The sequence below is a fragment of the Pteronotus mesoamericanus genome, unplaced genomic scaffold (assembly GCF_021234165.1).
Source record: "Pteronotus mesoamericanus isolate MK-2021 breed Mesoamerican mustached bat unplaced genomic scaffold, CSHL_Meso_final contig_116, whole genome shotgun sequence".
NCBI classification, from domain to species: domain Eukaryota; kingdom Metazoa; phylum Chordata; class Mammalia; order Chiroptera; family Mormoopidae; genus Pteronotus; species Pteronotus mesoamericanus.
The window spans coordinates 3,235,798-3,253,882 of NW_026555027.1; the positions used below are offsets into that span (position 1 = coordinate 3,235,798).

At 55.6% G+C, this 18,085-nt stretch overlaps 2 protein-coding genes across 2 annotated transcripts in view; both read left to right on the plus strand.

The window, feature by feature from the left end:
• Positions 1–251: 251 nt before the first annotated feature.
• CLIC6 (chloride intracellular channel 6) overlaps positions 252–18,085 on the plus strand; it is a 38,487-nt gene continuing 20,653 nt past the window's right edge. Inside the window, exon 1 of the mRNA XM_054576041.1 lies at positions 252–1,343. Coding sequence (XP_054432016.1) covers positions 252–1,343 — 1,092 coding nt within the window. The remainder of the gene's footprint in view (positions 1,344–18,085) is intronic.
• On the plus strand, positions 9,289–9,797 carry LOC129073600 (39S ribosomal protein L40, mitochondrial-like). Its single transcript, XM_054577250.1, has one exon. The coding sequence runs from the start codon at positions 9,289–9,291 to the stop codon at positions 9,673–9,675; it is 387 nt and encodes a 128-aa protein (XP_054433225.1). The 3' UTR covers positions 9,676–9,797.

Below are 18,085 nucleotides of genomic sequence, written 5' to 3' on the forward strand. Positions count from 1 at the left end.
AGACGCGGAACTGAGGATAGCGTAGAGGAAGAGTCTAGGGAGCTTAAAGCCAGAAGAAGGGGCGCAGCGCCTTGGGCCGAGCGGATTTCTCCCTGCGCGCCCGGCGCACCGCCCCGGAGCCTCCAATTCCGGAGCGGAGCGTCCTCTCCGAGGGGACGCAGTGGCCCTCGGCCCCGCGGCCCTCGCCCGGCGCCACCTGCCCTCAGCAACTTCGAAGAAGGGTCTTCGGCCAAGGACAGGGATCTACGGCCATGGCCGAGGTCACAGAGCCAGAGCAGGGCGCCCCGGGTCCCCAGGGGCCGCTGGAGGGCCCCGCACTTCTGGCGGAGAGACCAGGCGAGCCGGGGACCGCGGACCCGGAGGCGAAGGGGGAGGAGACGAGCGAGGACCCCGCAGGGACGGCGAGTGGGGAGGGGGCGGGCGCAGCCGCGACGGCCGCGCTGAGGGAGGGAGAAGACACAGGGCCAGACGGAGGGCGCGGGGGTAAGTTGGAGCCCGGCGCGGGCAGTGACCCGGAGGTCGAGGCGCCGGGCGCGAGCGGAGCGCAGGGAGAGGCGCAGGCCCAAGAGGGTGCCCCGGAGGGCGAGGGAACCCCTCGCGGAGGGGAGGAGGCGAGCGGCGCGGAGCAGGTGGAGGAGGCGAGCCCCGGGCGCGACGCGCAAGGTGGGGCCTTGGGAGAGGCTCAGGGGGAGCCCGGGGAGCCCGCGGTCTCCAAGGCAGAGGAGGAGGCGGAGCGCAGGCCGGGGGAACCGGGAAGCAGCGCGCCCTGGGCGCCGGGGCCCAGCGTGGACGCCGAGGGGCCGCCGGGGGTCTGCATGGAGGCCGAGGAGCTGGCGGGACCGGCGCCCGGGGACGAGGGGGAGCCCCGGGACCGAGGGGACCGCAGCCCCCAGCCTCAGGTGGAGTCGATTGAGGCCGCAGCGGCGGAGGGTGGGGAGCTTGCAGGGGAGCTTCAGGGTGCAGAGGTGGGAGCCGTGGAGGAGGCTGGGGCCTCAGGGACAGAGGAATCCGAGGAAGCGGCCGCCGGGGACTCGAGGGCAGACGCTGGCGAGGACGGAGACCACGAGGGCCCCCAGGCGGAGGCAGAGGACAAAGAGGAGGAGAAGGGAGATCGCGGCCCGGACGGGGCAGGCGAGGTGGGGCCCCCCGACGGCAGCGTGGCCGGGGAGGCGGTCGCGCAGACCAGCGAGACCGGGGCGGTGGAGCAGAGCAACCACCTGGCGGAGGAGGGCAGCGCCGAGGGCGCGGACGAGACGGCGCGCGTGAACGGCCGTGGGGAGGACGGCGAGGCGTCCGAGGAGGGGCCCCCGGCGCAGGAGCACGACATCACGCTCTTCGTGAAGGTAAAGCTCGCTCTCCCCAACTCGTAAGACGTCCTCTCCCAGTCTTAGCCTTGGTCTTTTCTGGTCCCAGAGGGATGATCAAGAAGCCTGCCCTAGGCGTCCTGATTGCAACCAAGCGCTTCCCGCCGCTCTAGGAGGGAGGTGGGGCAGCCTGGGTTTCCCGGGAAAGAGCTCAAGAAGCGTTTGGGGAGGACAGGCTGGTCTGGAAGCAAAGGGGTTGGGGGCGGTGTCGGAAGTCAGGACGCTGGCCTGCATCCCCACTGTCCTTTGTCCTGAAAATCCTAACTGGCCCTTCCAGTCAAGAGGTTAATTAAGAATTAACTTAAAAAGCCAAAAGCCCCGTTGATGTTCAGAACAAGCTCTGCCTAAGGAGGCTCCTGTACTTGAAGTGAAAAAAGGCACACAGGTGGACTGTAACGTGAGAAGCACCCAGCCTGGAGGCCGGAGCCTCTGGAGCCTCTGGCCGGGAGATCACCCAGCAAGGCATCTCATTTGGGCAGGCTAGATGCGGTATGTTTGGGAGGAACGTGGAATTCTCCTTAGACTGTACTCTTTATGGAGCACTTTAACCTTTGCTTTGGAAGAAGAGGCGATGCTGGTGACTTCCACCGCGCCTGCCCTTAGGCCCTATTTTCAGCCTCTCCTGAAATGGGAAGGGAGTGATGGGTTCGTTGAACCACCTGTGGGAGACTGGGCAAAGGGAGTTTTGGGTTTAAATAGGCATTTTCACAAGGTGTCAAACATAGGGGAGGAGGTCCACTGCAGCACACGAGGGTCTTTGTTTGAAAAGACCTTTGGCCAGACTGAGAAAGCAGCAGATATGTAATAAGGTCAAGAATGTGCTTTGCATGTTGAATCATAATCCTTCCAAAATTCTTTAGGCTTATAGAAGCCAGTTATGACCACTAAACTTCCTTGACTGAAGTGGAAGCAAATTCTAACAAGAAAAAGAAAGAAAGAAAGAAAGGTTCCCAAAGTGGTTGTATTAACATCAGAACGTCAACGACTGTTCGGGTGCAAGGGGGTGAGGACAGAAAGGGTGTGCGTTTGCTTCGTCCCTGGTGACAGGTGCTGTGCTGAGTGTTTTTTAAGGCCCTGGGACAGTTGAGGACTCTGCGTTGGGCCAGGACCTGAGGACACAGCCCCCAGGACAGCCCCTGGGAGCCGGGGCCTGCAGGGAGGCGCAGGGACGGGGAGGCTGGATCCGGGTGCTGCTGTGTGCGGCCGGCACCCGCTGTTGGGCTGAAGGAGCCTCCGTTGCTCTCCAGCACGGCTGCGCGTGGCTGCAGGACCCCAGCCTCTGACGCTGTCTGGAAGCACAGAAACTGCTTCCCAGCCAGCCTCCCTGCTTCCCCGCAGGCCCTCTCCAACCCAGTCCCTTGCTGATAGACGGTGGCCCAGGGAGAAAAGATCGGATCATTTTGTTTCCCAGTGTGAAGCTCTTCAGTTTATTGCAGAATTTCAGATAAAGCCACACTCCTTAGTCAGGCCACAAGGCCCTTCCTACGGTTATTCCCGCCTCCTGGGCATTGCCTAGAGGTCCCCACCCTTGGTGGCCTATGGTACTGCTATGCCAACTCTGTTGAACTACTGACTGTCCTTTGAGAGGACACATTTTTCCTGCCTTGAGACTTTGACCTCCCCATTCTCTCCTCTCCACGCCCCCTTATCCGTGTGTCCAAGACTCAGAGCGGGTATCGGCCCCTCTGGGAAGCTGTTCCCACCCCCCTCCGGGCTGGGTCCCCCCTGCCGAAGCTCCCCGCATACCCGACTCTACCTGCTGCGTGCTCTGTCCCCTCCTTGGACCGTGAGGAACTCAGCTCCTGTCTCCGGCAGGGCGCACAGGTCTGGACACGCCAGGAGCGTGAACGGGTGGCCGCCTGTGCCAGGGAGCGGGCTGCGGTCAGCACTAGCACGGGCCTCGGAGCCGGCGGGTGGCCGGCATCACATCCTGGCTCTGCTACTTGCTTGCTGGGTGACCTTGGCCAAGTTACTTAACCTTTCTGTGCCTTTGCTGCTTATGGATAAAATAATGGGGTCACTAATAGTACCTGCCCAGTGAGGTGGTTGTGGGGATTCAAGAATTAAATAAAGCGCTTAATATAGTGAGCGGCTGGACGTAAGCGTAGTGTACGCGGAGTTCTCACCGCTCTGTCTGCTAGCTCTCAATCTGCTTTTGCCCGGAAACAGTCCTCTTCCTATTCATCCCTGCCATTTTTTTTAAGGGCAAATCTCTCTAGCTACTTAATTACCTCAGTTCTCTGGGGATAAGAATGTGAGGAAAAGTAAAAGGGAGTTGTTTTCTCAGTTCCTGCGCAGGAGTGGTTTGTGTGAGCAGAGGCGGGGGCATGTTATGGGCAGCTTACCCTTTAAGGAAACAAACAGCTCTCCAAACACTGAGATTGATTTTCAGGCAACTGCCGCCTGATCCAGCTCCTGAGGGCTACTTAAGATGCGTCTCGCAGAATGGCTGAGGCCTCTCACTTTCATCTTATCCTACAAATCATTCTCTTTAAAAACAAAACAAAAGGCCCAGAGCGGGGGGCGGCGGGGGGGAGAAGCAAGCAAAAGCCCACTAGACGGTTCTACCTGTGGAGTTCATAGTAGTGATTTGAAATCCTTACACTAGTTCAGAGTAGGATTCCTTTGCCAGTTTTCGCCTTCTCCAGGTCCGGTGTTGGGGCTCCGCTTTCTCTGCGCTCTATTCCAGAGCGGCCGCCTGACCTCCTGGGTGTTGCAGGCAGGCCCAGGCAGGCAGGCTGGGCTGTGATGAGTTCGCTCGCCCCCCGCCGGCGCTGGCATGTGGGACTCACAGAGCCGTCCTGGGCGAGAGTGCTCTCTCGAGCGCTGCCCTAGCCTTCAGGTGCAGCCCAGCAAACACAGCTTCAGATTATGTAGCCTGTATCCTACTGAAAACTTTTAACTTTTGCGTTTCTTCCTATTATTAAAAATAAACGTAATGGTTCCAAACGTACCAGCACGCAATGACATAGAACCCAGGTATATGTAATAATAAAATCTGCTTCTAATTTTAGCCACCTGGTGGCTGATATTCCCCATCCTAGTGAGAATCATCATCTCACTTTACTTTGTTATTGGTTTTATCCTATTAAGTATGTGAGAATGTATCCTTGGATGTAGAAGAACCAAGAATGTATAGAACAGGCCAAAGAAAGCACCCTTGAATTATCGTATGGTAAACCAATTGCTGATCGCGCTCATTGTTAGATTTGTTTTCTCAGAGACGTGTTAGTTTGTCATCAGATTACAGGGTAACCTCATCATACATTTAGTAAGAGAGATTCTTTTCTTCTGCACTTGTAACAACAGAGGTCAACAACACAACGACATACCAGCATACTAGCAACCGAGGACAGAATGCTAACCACAAAGAGTGGAGTCAGGACTTTGGCAGCTGTGGGGGTTTGGTCACGGAGGAAGTCTCACGCACAGGCGTGTCCTCCCAATCCAGCGCCTATAGTTGCCGGCAGGCCCAGGGGTGGGATGTCTGAGAGGTGGGTTTCCCGGCAGATTTCTTATGACTTAACTCCCCCCCCGCCGCCCCCGCCCCGGCCGCACCCCATGGCCAGTGCATAATCCCAGGCCAGAGTCTAAGAATTTCTTCAATCCTGTTTTGGACGTTGTGCATCTAGCTGCTAACACAGAGCTACTGCTGACCCAGGAAACTTGCCATCACGTGGGTTGTCCAGAGGTGAAGCTTAAGAATGGGACAAGGAAAACTCAAGAAAGACATAGTTTTTGAATATTTGTCACCCAGAAACGCCTTCCCCAACCCTGAGGCAAGCCCTCCGCGTTTTGTGGCGCCGCCCAGCCTGCGGCCAGAGGGGAGTGGGCTGGGGACCTGCTGGGGCCGGCAGCTGCGGGACCCCTGGCACAGCAGGCGGCCACGGCGCCCTGCGCCCGTCCCCCGGGACGGAGCTCGCTGAGACGTGTCCTGTGGGGCTCGGTCTCCCGGGGGCTTGAAAGGGGGAGGTTAGCTTCCTACCTGCATGTGGACCACGGATTCTGAAGGGAAATGAGGAAAAATGACTTCTGTGGCTCTAATTCTCCCCTCAAAATGATATTTGTTGTCACTTGTTTTCTGAGTATCTTGTGCAACTAGCGTACCATGACAGGCATGGCATTTGTAGAGGGCTCGTTGGGGTGGGGACTGAGGTAGAAGCTCACGTTTTGCTCAGCCCTCACACACGTGGGCACACAGCACGTGAGCCCTGCGGCGTCCTCGCCACCTGGCCCGGCAGTGGTCATGGCAGGCTGTCAATCAGCGCCTTCCGGTGGTGGCTGGGTCAAGGTGACTCCACTGGTGAGGAGCTGGACATGAGACCTGTCCCCTACTGTCCTGGCCCAGTGTCCCCTTGTGAAAGGCCAGAGCCACGCTTCTCTATGAAGACACCTGGGCAGCAGGCTACAGACGTTGGGACAGGGCTGTGGGGACCTGTGGCTCCTCCTGCCGAGTCCCCAGCAGGGCCGAGGGGTCGTGCGCTCTGCACGGAAGGGCGTGGCTCCGGCGTGAGCCCCTCTTCCTCTTCCCGGCGGGTCCCCTTTACTCCTGGCTTCCTGTGGTCCGTTCCTCTCCCCTGGGTCCGCTCAGACATCCCCCCTCCTCCAGCATCTGAAGAGACCGCCAGAAGCGCCGCATCGGGCCCGCGCAGCCTGCCAGTCTCGGCTTCTCTTTCAGGCGCATTGACAAATAAGCCGCAGCCCGCGCAGGAACCGGGAACAGCCGAAGCGCCGACCCATGTGTGCGGTGCAGGTGGACCATAGTATTGGGTGGGGAGTGCCCTGCTCCCTTGGTACACGTGGGATTATCAGGTCCTGCGTGCCAGGCACTGGGTGCGGGTCTGGGGACACGATGTCAAGCCCGACTGGCGGGGCCTCTGCCCTCAGGGAGCTTCCCATCCAGCACGAGGGACAGAGGCTGGGCCATGCGGTCGGTTGAGTGGCTGGAACACAGCCGCTGGGCTGAGAGCCGTGGTAGATCACGCAGGGACCACGCAGGTGGCTTGCCCGCCCCCAGCCCCCAGCACAGGGTGGGGCACAGAGCGGGCGCCCAGCTGGGGCTGGCAGGAGGGTCCGGCGGGAGTCGGAGTGGGCGGGGGGTGGGCTGCAGGAGCAGGAAGCGCGAGGACTCGCAGGCCCAGTGGCGGTCACGGGACAGGAGCTGGTTTAACTGTGCTGGGCACACACAGAGAGGGGCCCTCGCTCGCCCTGGTATGAGTGCCTCAGGATTCTCTCAAACAGGCGGGCCGAGGTCCAGCCGTTCTGTGAGCCCCGCGGCGTTCAGCGAAGGCCGGCAGCGATCTCTGAGAGCCGGGGAGGAGGGCGGTCTATCCTCCTGAGCCTCGCCTCTTCATTCGTGAATTTGCTCTGCTTCCCTTCGGACCGAGTTGTGAGTCAGGCTCTGGGCTCTGGGTATGGGCGAGGCTGCTCCCCGGCTTCCCCCGACTTGCTGAATCTCAGCGGTGAAGAAGGATGTCCATGGTCATTCAGGTCACATCTTTTTCCGTGTGCGGGAGACCGAGCATGCTTTTACATGTAAATATTTAAACGCCGCGGGTCCCTTTTTTTCTGTGAGCTGGCTGCTATGTCCTTTGCCCATTCGTCAAATTGCCTTTTAGCCTTACTCTTCCTGATTTTTATATCAAGAAACTTAAACCTTTGTCGGTGATGTGAGTTTCCGGTAATTTTATGGGACTGCTCTGGCCATTTGTGCTGGAGTAATTTACCCCTTTAGTCTTAGTAATTTCTTGTAATTGGTTCACGGGGAGACAGGGCTGTGACCGAGGCTGCGACCCCCTCCGAAACGTCAGTTGCATTTACCGGAATCTTCAAATGCTGTTTTACTTTATATTCCATAACAAACCCCGAGGGAGTATGTCTCTCAAATCTTGCCTTTCTCACTTTTTTTTTTTTATCTGCACCTGAGGACCTTTTTCCCCCCATGGCTTCTAGAGAGAGAGGAGGGGAGAGAGAAAAACATCCATGTGAGAGAGAAACATTGATTGGTTGGTTGCCTCTTGTACTTGCTTGGACTGGGATCGAACCCACAACCTAGGCACATGCCCTTACCGGAAATGCACCCTTTCGGTTACAGGACAATGCTCAATGCTCCAACCGAGCCACACCGGCCAGAGCTCTCCCTTCCTTTTAATTAGCAGATTACATTTTATCAAACACATAGCCCTTCAGGATCAAACTCTTTTTTTCATGCTGTGAGAATCTCTATTCAAAGCGAAGTTTAAAATGCATGGATGCCAGCACATGGCACGCACACGCTGCTCCGTCTTTGATCTCGTGTGGCCGCCTAGCGCATGAATTTGATTCCCACAAATAAAAACCGTCGTCCCAAGTCATCGCCTGTGATGAGTGATATCGCAACAGTGTTTCTCGGAGGCTGCGGCTCCTAGGCAGATGCCTGTAGGCTTGTTGAAAGAATCCGCCGCAGCGGAGAGCAATGGCAATTCCAGTTTGCAACAGTCCAGGGCGACGTGGAAGCTTATGTTTAATGGCTGAGGGGAAGAGCTGAGATACGCGCATTGAAGACCGTTTAGAAGGATATTTTTGGGTCTTCTGAGACGGTGGCTCTGTAGAGAAACACAGACTGTGTTGCGGTGTTGCTATGTACGTATACTTCTTCAGTCTGTGAGGGTGAGCCCAATCCTGTAAATGCCTGCAAGGAAACATCATATTAAAACTTCTCTAATTCCACATTTTTACTAGGTTGATGGACTTTATCCCGAACTGACTCTTCCCTTCTGTGCTTGGTCACCCACATGGAGGTTGAGTCTTTTGATGTGGGGAGAAGTAAGAGCTGCTATTCCGTCTCCCCTGTTACAGAGTTAGTATTGTGGACCCAAGTAGCTATGTAAAGCAAATATTTGTTGATTAGCTGCCGCATACCAGGCAACGTGCTGAGGTCGGGGTTACAACAGCCACCACAGTGCTGACCGCAGCCTTCCTGGAGCCTTCAGCCCGGCGAACAACCTGGAAGGAAACCGTTCAAGTACCAGGTGGGGAAGCAATCACCTGGAAGCAAATGCCACGGGGGGCAGGGTGGCTGGTGGGCAGTGACAGCCGGGACAAGACTTGGCTTCGGGGTCTGTGAGCGTGCGCTCCGCCCCCGGCTGCGTCCCCTTCCCTTTGGAAGACTGTGCTGTATGCAGGAGGGACCGACAAATGAGTGAAGACAATGTACAGGCACAGCCACTCGGGCAGGTGGGAAGAACGGGGTGGTCCGACTTAAGGACACCTGTGTGGCAGAATGGAAACCCTGTGATCCCATAAGCTCTCCCCATCGGGCCAGCGCTGCCTCACCTGCCAGGCTGCGTCCACAGGTCCGGCTTTTGTCTGAGCGCAGCCCCGGAGCAGCTGCTGCAGTCCGTGCCTGGCGAACGTCATTCCTGCCTCCCTGCCTCCATGGCAGGAGCCCATGGTCGGGAACGTCGGCGCCGGCCATCGTGGGGGTGGGCGGCAAAGGTCACTCCGCGGTGGTCGGGCGGTGGACGGGCTGGTCCGAGGGGCCCAGGGCGGGGTCTGGGTGGGCGTCCGGAGGGCCGGGCTCAGCTGGGACTGTCAACGGGGGCACCTCCAGGGGGCCCCTGCGGCGTGGCGGCCTCGCGTGGGCCGGGGCAGGCAGAAACTGCACCGGGGCGCGCCCACACGATCTGCCTGTCCCCTCACCGCTGGGCTGGTCCCCCTGAGTCAGGGGGACCAGGCTGCGCTTTTCCCCGGACCAGCGGCAGAGGATCTGCAGCCACGGCTAAACGACGCACTGTATGAGTTCTGGATGTGCCAAAATGCTCAAATCATTTACTTACAGATCCAGTCCTTTACTAACTGGGACTAGTTTAAGAAAAGTTTAGCAGTGTCTAAAAGCAATGGAATTTGTTTTTTTTTTTTTAAATATATATATATATATTTGGTGATGGGCAGGGCAGTGTGTCTGCAGCATTATCTCCCGCCTGTGAAGTTCCTGGATGAAGTGAGACAGCGGCCTCAGGTCGAGCTCTCCTTTGAGGAGGATGAGCGGAGAGCTTTGCTTCTGAAGAAGTGGTCCTTGTACAAGCAGCGAGAGCATGAGATGGAGAGGGAAGCCATCAACTCCATGCTTGAGGCCCAGCAGGAAGCTCTGCAGGAGCTGAAACTCACGTCCCAGGAGCTCCATATGGAGGCCATCAAGCGGGACCCCAGTCTGTTCCCCTTTGAGAGAGAAGGGCCAACGTATACACCACCAATCTCCAACTACCAGCCCCCTGAAGGCAGGTACCACGACATCACCAAGGTGTACACACAAGTGGAATTCAAGAGGTAGAGCTGCAGGCAGCCGTCTGAACAATCTGCCTGCCCTTCAGAGCCAGAATGACAAGGGTTCAAGTCTGCTTGTCACAGTATTAGGCATGCTGAGAATAAATGTAAATGTAATAAAAAAAAAAATGTAAAGATGTAAAGATCCAAAGATGTAAAGGCGCCCACAGCAGCGTGACCCCTGCCCATGGACCGCAGACCTGGCTGCTCCATACGCCCTTTGACCGTCATTTCTACATCGTCCCTGAGAAGCAGGAGGGCGCCTGTGAGGTGGCGCCCCCTGGGGCCCCTCATCTCCGAGCGGGCGAGTGCATGGCCGCCCTCTCGATAGGTCCCCCCACAAGCCCGTTCGGGGCTGTGGGCAGGAGGGGACCTGGACCTGTTCTGTCGGAAGCTTTATGTCTGTCGTTGCTACCCCCCGGGGTTGGGGTGGGGCTGGGGCGCTGCGGTCCAGGAGGAAGATCCTCACTGGGGCCCCCCCAGCAGCTCCCCCGAAGCTCGGGGCCACCTTTAGCCTCAGTGGGGGGTGGGGACAGGGGTCAGGGCAGGGGACGTCACTGCTGCCATGTGGGGGGCACACGGGGGTTCTGACGGGCCCGCAGGACGACTGCCACACCACGTGCGTGCACACTGAGCACGTCGCAGCAGGCGAGAGCTGGAGGCCGCCCGGCAACACCGCGCCGCGGGTCTGGATCCGGGAACACCAGGCTTTCTTCCCAAGTGCGGAAAATTAATACCTCTTCGGTGCCTCCAGCGTCAGGGTCTCTGAGGCGGCGAGCTCAAAGACCGCTGGACAGACTTAATCTCGCCCCAGCTTTGTTCCCTTTGTCGGAACTCCAGGCCGAGGCCTTCAGCTCTGTTCCCACGAGCAGCCGACTGGATGATGTTCTGGGCCGCTCTCAATGGCTTCTTTGTGTCATTTAATTCTCCGAACAGAGACTTCGGTGCTCAAGAAAACGCAAGAGCTATGAACACATCAGATATGGAGGGGACTTTTTTTTTACCTGCCATTTCAACCTGTGAGCTGTGGTTCTTCGCATCACAAACAGCCGCGACGCAGTCACCCTGAGCTGTCTGCCCCCGGACCCTGGGATTTGCGGTACCTACGCTGCCCGGCCCATCGCCGAACGTACACACACGCCATTGTTTTTAGACACAGCTGACGTTGCCTCAAGTTAGGAAGGAACAGATTCTATAAATAAATGATTAGAATCATTTTGGCGCCCCCTGAGGTGGTGCGGCGTGTGGCTTCGCGATGGCCGCAGACGCTCTGCCGTCCCCCCGAGAAGTGGGGTCTGGTTCTCCCCCTGCCGCGGCCTGGACCCGCCGGACGGCGCAGGGGGCCTGATCTGCTGGGCGGGGAGCTGGGTGCCTTTCCTCCTTCAGGGCCGTGTAGTTTCTGCCCGGTCCCCTGCCCGGCTTTTAAAAAAATTTGAATTACAGTTGACATACCATATTACATTGATTTCGGGTGTACAACACAGTTATTAGGCATTTATGGAACCTAGGAAATGACCACCCTGGCGAGTCTAGCACCCGCCCGACACCGGCCACAGGGCTCACAATATTGTTGGCTGTCTGCCCTGTGCTGCACTCTACCGTTTGCACATCTTAACCCCTTCACCTCTGTCACCCACTGTCCCAACCCCCTTCCACGCCCCGGCCCACGCGAGGCCGCCACGCCGCAGGGGCCCCCTGGAGGTGCCCCCGTTGACAGTCCCAGCTGAGCCCAGCCCTCCGGACGCCCACCCAGGCCCCGCCCTGGGCCCCTCGGACCAGCCCGTCCACCGCCCGACCACCGCGGAGTGACCTTTGCCGCCCACCCCCACGATGGCCGGCGCCGACGTTCCCGACCATGGGCTCCTGCCATGGAGGCAGGGAGGCAGGAATGACGTTCGCCAGGCACGGACTTCAGCAGCTGCTCCGGGGCTGCGCTCAGACAAAAGCCGGGCCTGTGGACGCAGCCTGGCAGGTGAGGCAGCGCTGGCCCGATGGGGAGAGCTTATGGGATCACAGGGTTTCCATTCTGCCACACAGGTGTCCTTAAGTCGGACCACCCCGTTCTTCCCACCTGCCCAGGAGCCCTGCTTGTGAATACTGTCATCGTTCATTTAGCCGTTGATTGTGCTGCATTCCCCAAAGACAGGGGGTGCAGCATAGGGTGGAGCCCGCGCTCAGAGACGCCACATCGAACAGAAGGATCAGCGAGCCAGCCGTCGTCACACCCTGACTCACAGAATCAAGAGCTGTGCTAAAACGGGCGCGTTAGGCTGCTGGAGCAGTTAGTTGGGGCGGTTGGCTTTGAGGCAATAGGTAAGCGGGACACGTGGCTTCTGTCTCTTTTAAGCCAGTGAAATCTGGATGAGCGAAAGGACAGGGTCGAGGTCAGAGGCGGGACCAGGGCAGGGGGAAGGAGGACTCCCTGTGGCCAGGCCTTCGGCGCGGTGCGCTCGGTTTTTCCCTCTGAGTCACGGCTGGAACGCTCCCAGTCGCGCTGGAACGTGAGCCGCCGGGGTCTATGAAAACAGGCTGCGTTATTAAGCAGGCTTTCCAGAACAAGAGGGTCCTTTGTTGTAATAATTCCATGTGAGAATTTTACAAGGAAATAAGCTTTCATCTCCATGTAAAAGCTTCAGTTGGTATCAGGCCATATTATTAAATACGGATTAAAAATAGCCCTGGAGTTTTTAAAGCATAATTTGCACAGGAGGATACATAGCAAGTTCCACTTTTGTCGTCCGTGTACTTCTTGTGACTAACATAACTGAACTCGTGGCCTGCGTTCAAAGCTAAGAACAATTTGGTTCAATGATTAACTCTGTGGGTCAAGGGTGACCAGCCACCTATCCACCCAATAATACCTTGATTATTACGATGGTGGAAAAGACTAAATACTGTCACCTTTGGGGATGCATTTAGGGTTAATGGGCTTTTTGAAAAGTTCAGAGCTCTGTTTCAAATCTTAAGATCGAAAACGTGTCTTAGTACGGAGGTGTGACGATGGACGAAGTTACTCGTAAGTCCCGAAGATGTGGGAGAGCGACAAGCACGTTTCGAGACCGAGCATAGTCCCTGCCCCCCGTGGTCTGGGGCGAGGACCCTAATCAACCGATTTCGGCGATGGCGCGCGTCCGCACCACGCGCGGACGGTCGGCCTGAACTGTCCGTTGGCTGTGCAACCAATGTCCATGTGTAAAGTGTTGCTAGCAGCGCAAGCTTTTATTAGTTTAAGAAAAAAAAATACTAAATTTTTCTTTCCTAAAAATAGGCCTAGCTGCCCTCAGCGTACAAGGAAAACCTTTTATCATTGTTGCACAATTTTCTCTCTTGGAGAAAACGTTTTTCTGTTATAAGCTCACGAGAGGCATGATGCTTGATATTTGTGTCACCAGAGACACGGATACAATAGCCATAAACGACCCCCGGGAGACACGGAACTGAGCGGCGAGAGAGAGCCTTCGACTCCAGCGCTGCGGGGCATCATTCCAGGCTCTGGGTTCTGTCGCAGGAGTCAAACCCCTGTCATAGCCACTGTCCTCGCTCGGTATTTGTTGCTCCACTAGAGGGCAGAAGAGGCCGGGCAAGAGAGCGGAACAACGGCTCGCCGGGTGGCTTCCTGTCCAGTTCGCGGTCCCTTTGCCTTGCAGAAAAGGTAAAGAAATGGAGAATCCTCACGGGTGGTCCGCTCGTGGGATGGCGCAGCTGGAATCGCTGGCCCGTTCCTCGCCAGCAGCCCCTCTGGGCCTTGGCAGTCACCCCTGCACTGGAGTCGCAGGCTAGCAGGAGCCTGGCAGGGCGCCCTCTGCTGGCAGCTCGCTTCCGTGGGCCGTCCTCCCTCGCCAGTGTGGAGTGGCCTGTCCCCGCCCCACCCTACCCACCGGCCCAGCCTGCAGCTCACCCGAGGGGTGGGCAGGACCCCTGAGGGTTGCTGCCTCCCCAGCGCCACCTGGAGGAAGCAGCGAGGAGGTGGTGCTGAGCCGAGACGCTTGCCCAGAGCGTGGAGGAGAAGGAAGCTCAGACTACGGAAGCGGCACGCTCAAGGCTGTGATGCGAGGAGGCGGGTCGCCGGTTCCGAGGGGGGCTCGCAAGTAGGAGTTCCAGATTCGAGCAGCGGTGTCCTTTTCTGACAGCAGCAACATCACAACCTCCCCGAAGAGGGCAGCTCTCCGGCATTCCTTGCCCCTTATAGAAACTGGGAAGTTAGCTGAGTGCATTGGGGCCTGGCCTCTCCGTTGCGTCGCGGCTGGTTTTTCCCCCCATGTCATTGATGTCATCCGCTGGGGTGGCAGATAACATCTTTTAGGACACGGTACCCTTCAGGGGCTGTCCTTCCCCAATGTTGTGGTTGATGGGGCATTTCTGTCAACGTTGTTCCTTTAGCTCTTGGTAAAGAAAATCATCTGCTGCGTCATTGTTTCCATGGGAAAAATAAGTCAATGTGTCAATTCAACTCTCGTCATCTTTCCCAGGGACATAGGCCACTTATGAAGAATGCCTTTCCTCGAAAAAGGCATCGGCCACTGCTGTTTCAGAACCAGAAGTTTCTAAAATGCCTCGTCCAGATTGTCAGAACTCCATGGCGTCCTTCAGTGAATTAAGCGAATGCGCTTTTCAGGGTCTGTGCGGTATTACTGAGGTCGTACTTCCGGCACCAGTAGCAGCTGAACAAAAAATGGAAACGGTTAAAAATCCCCTGAAATTATTCAACTTGTGCACAGAGAGTAACGAAGTGAGTTTATGGCTCTCGGTTTCTTGGATGGCTACCTCAAGGACGGCTGGGGTTTTGAATGGTCTCAACACAACAGGCATCCCAGACGAGGTCAGGAAGAGAGCGACGCTTGTGAAGCCCCAGAGTTGACTCTCCTCTGGGTGGACCTGTCCTCCTGCCGCTTGTCAGTGTCCCCTGGGCACATCAAAGACACTGGGTGCTTCCGCTCCCAGCTCTGTGGAGCGCTGACTGCCAACGGCATCGATGGATCGATTGGCCCGTGTACTCATTCAGCGATTCGGCAGACATTACTAAGCTTCCCAGAGCCCATAAAGGAAAACCTTTTATCATTTTGGCACAATTTTCTCTTTTAGAATAAGGTGTCATGTTCCTGGTTTTGGGCACCCCACTTTTTTGTTTGTTTTTGGGTTTTTTTTTTGCATCCCGCCCCCCCGCCCATACCTCATTTTGTCAAGGGGACCTTGACTGAGTAGGAGGAGACGGGTCGGGCCAGTCCCTCTCAGCTCTGCCCCCTCCTGGTGTTCGCTGGGCGTCTCTCTGGGCTCAGGGTCCCGCAGATTGTTACCAGCACCAGTTAGTGTGGATCTGGACAGAGACGGGGTCCAGGGAACCAGCGCGGATCTGGCTTAGATGGTGTCATGGGGGGCTGGACAGGCTAAGGCATGTAGCCCCCTTAGCGTCAAAAATATCTAAGACACAGCAAGCCCCCCCCCCCCGCCCCCAAGTCCCCGCAACGCCCTTATTTTCCTCTGTGTGGACACCTTTGTATCAGTGACAGATAAGTAAGCGCGCTCATGGCACCTCCCGTACCGTTTCCTTCCTGAGGTGGACGCTGTAGACCTTGTCTTTCCTGCGTAGTTCATCGCCTGCAGGCACCCTGCCGCAAAACGCCGTCCCGTGATGCCGTACAAAAAGCGACGTTTTGTTACCTCCCCTTTGAATTCCGGTTTCCAAGCCTTACTCTTCCCCTTGACACGACAGTCAAGCGTGGCCGTTCCGAAGGGACAGGACTTGCCTGGGTTGGATTCAGGATAAAAAGTGGTTCCTTTCCATGAGGAAGATGAAGTGACTCAGCGCCCTGACCCGGGATTGCGGTGGCCTCAGGATGGTTTGCAAAAAATTAGGGACACCGGTGTCCTGGCCACCCAGCATAACTGCCCCTTTTGAGAAGGGGAGCCTTGTGCCGGGGCTCACTGGTTCTCTTCAATGAATGGGTCGTGGCGGGGAATCTTGAAACCGGGTCAGACCACCCCCCCCCCCGCCTTTCTTTTCTCAGGGGCGAGGGTGGGGAGGAAGTTAGAGTATTTGCCAAAAATAAGCATACGGCACGTCCTTATAACGAAGCTGGGGCCTCGGCCTTGGCCTTGGCCAGCCAGTTTGGTGTTCCTCCAGTTTGCAAGCGGTCCACAGGCCACAGAATGCATTCCTGCCACTAGCAGCTGGAAATGGGAGCAGGCAGAGCTTCCAGATGATTCTGTAATGCCTGAAGCCATTTAAATTCTCTTCGTGTGAACCGCTACCAGCTGTAGGGCGGTGCCACAGGTCCCTGCTCCCCGAGAGGTTAATCTCCCATGTCCTAGTGACCCCTGACGCTGTAAGCATTTAGAAGTGACAGAGAAACGCAAGATGAACTCTGATTCTTAATATTGGAGTAGTAACCCTCTCCAATTCTATGCACATTTTACGATTTTCCTAAACTCTACTTTTTTGGTGGGGTGGGGATGCCGATTCTGATTGTCTCGCTTTTGAAGCTTAAAGCCAACTTTTCCTATTTACACATGACATGATTTAGGCCCTTTTGGCGGCCTCTTTGGTTTCCTTTCGCCGTTGCAAACCGAGAGGCGGGCTTGAGCCCAAAGCCTGTGACATCTGAGGTTCTGGTTTCCGAAGGCAGGCAGCTCCCAGTCTCAGTGGCCAGGAGGCGAGGGGGCCTCGGGGTCCGCGAGCACATGGATGGAGCTGAGGCCCCTTCGGTGTGAAGATATAGGGCCACGTTCGCCAAGCGTGCGTTGAAGCAGAATACTCGCCCGCTGCACTGCCGACCGCCTGTGGTCCCACCTGGCATGGGGCACCCACCTCTCTTCATGGGAAGTTTTGGTCCCGTGCTGGGAGCTGCTCATTTGCTGGCTGTGCTGGTTGCCATTGCCAGCGCCGTTTGGAGTAGTTCCATTCAGGTGACCGCCGGAGGAGCGGGCGACCTCGCGGGCCAGAAATAGCTCTGTTCCGTGTGTCCTGGAGCCTGAGGTCTTTAATGAGCGCGTTGCCCATGAGGTCTGTTACAAACTTCCACTTAGAAAATCAGATCTCCTTAGTGTCTGCCCTCGAGGCTATTCATCAGCACACCAGGTGATTCTGTTTTGCTTGCCTATCTGTTTATTTATTATATGTATTTTTATTGAAGTAAAATGGACATACATTAAAGCAGTTTCAAATGTACCACATAATGACTTGGTGTTCATGTGTATATACTGCAAATATATGTTGCGAAATGATAACCACAATTAAGTCCAGTTAGCACTCATCACCATCCATAGGTACAGAATTTTTAATTTTTTTGTGATGAGAACCTTCAAGATTTACTCTCTCCGCAACTTTTAGATACACAGTATAGTAGTATTAACTCTAGCCACCGTGCTGTGCGTTATAGCGCCGTGACCGACTGAATACCGGGGAGCTCATCGCTTTTGCCCCCATTGCTCATCTCGCCAGCCCCCAACCTCTGCCTCCGGCAACCAGCGACCGCTCTCTGTATCTCTAAACTTGTGTTCTTGTTTTTGTTTTTAGATTCCACATAGAAGTGAAAGACAAGGGGTCTGCCTTTCTCTTTCTGATTGACTTCACTTATAATGTTTCAAGGTCTATCCAAGTTGTTGCAAATGGCAAGATTTCCTTTTTCGTGGCTGGGTAATATTCCTCTATATATACACCCATCCGTTGATGGACCCTGAGGTTGTTTCCATGTTTTTGCCTGTTAGAAATAATGTTGAAACAAACATGGGGGTGCATATATCTTTTAAGTTAGGTTTTTTTTTTCAGATAAATACCCAGAAGTGGAATTGCTAGATCATATGGTAGTCCTCAGTAGTTCTATTTTTAATGTTTAAGGGAAACTTCATACAGTTTTCCATAGTGGCTGCACCAATTTACATTCCCACCAACAGGGCACAAGCGTTTCCACTTCTCTACATTTTAACCAGCACTTGCTATCCCTTGTGTTTTTGATAATAACTAGTCTAATGGGTGTGAGATGATAGCTCATTGTGGTTTTGATTTGCATTTCCCTGATGGTTGGTTATGTTGAGCATCTTTTCATGTACATGTTGGCCATCTGTCCATCTTTGGAAAATATCTATTCCGATCCCTTGCTAATTTTTTAATTGAATTTTTTGGGTGCTACTATGTTGTATGAGTTCTTCAAATATTTTGGATATTAACCCTTTATCAGATACTGGATTTGTAAATCTCTTCTCCCATTAGTACATTGCCTTTCCATTTTGTCGATGGTCTCCTATGCTGTGGAGAAGTTTTTTAGTTTCATGCAGTCCTATTTGTTTACTTTTGCTTTGGTTTCCTTAGTCTTTGGTGTCAAATCCAAAAATGTCATCACCATGACTGAGACCAAGGAACTTACCGCCTGCGTTTTCTAGGATTTTTGTGGTTTGAGATCTTATATTCAAGTGTGATCGTT

Coding starts and splice junctions, on each gene's coding strand:
- LOC129073600 (XM_054577250.1), top strand. CDS start 9,289: ATGGGCAGGGCAGTGTGTCTGCAGCATTATCTCCCGCCTGTGAAGTTC.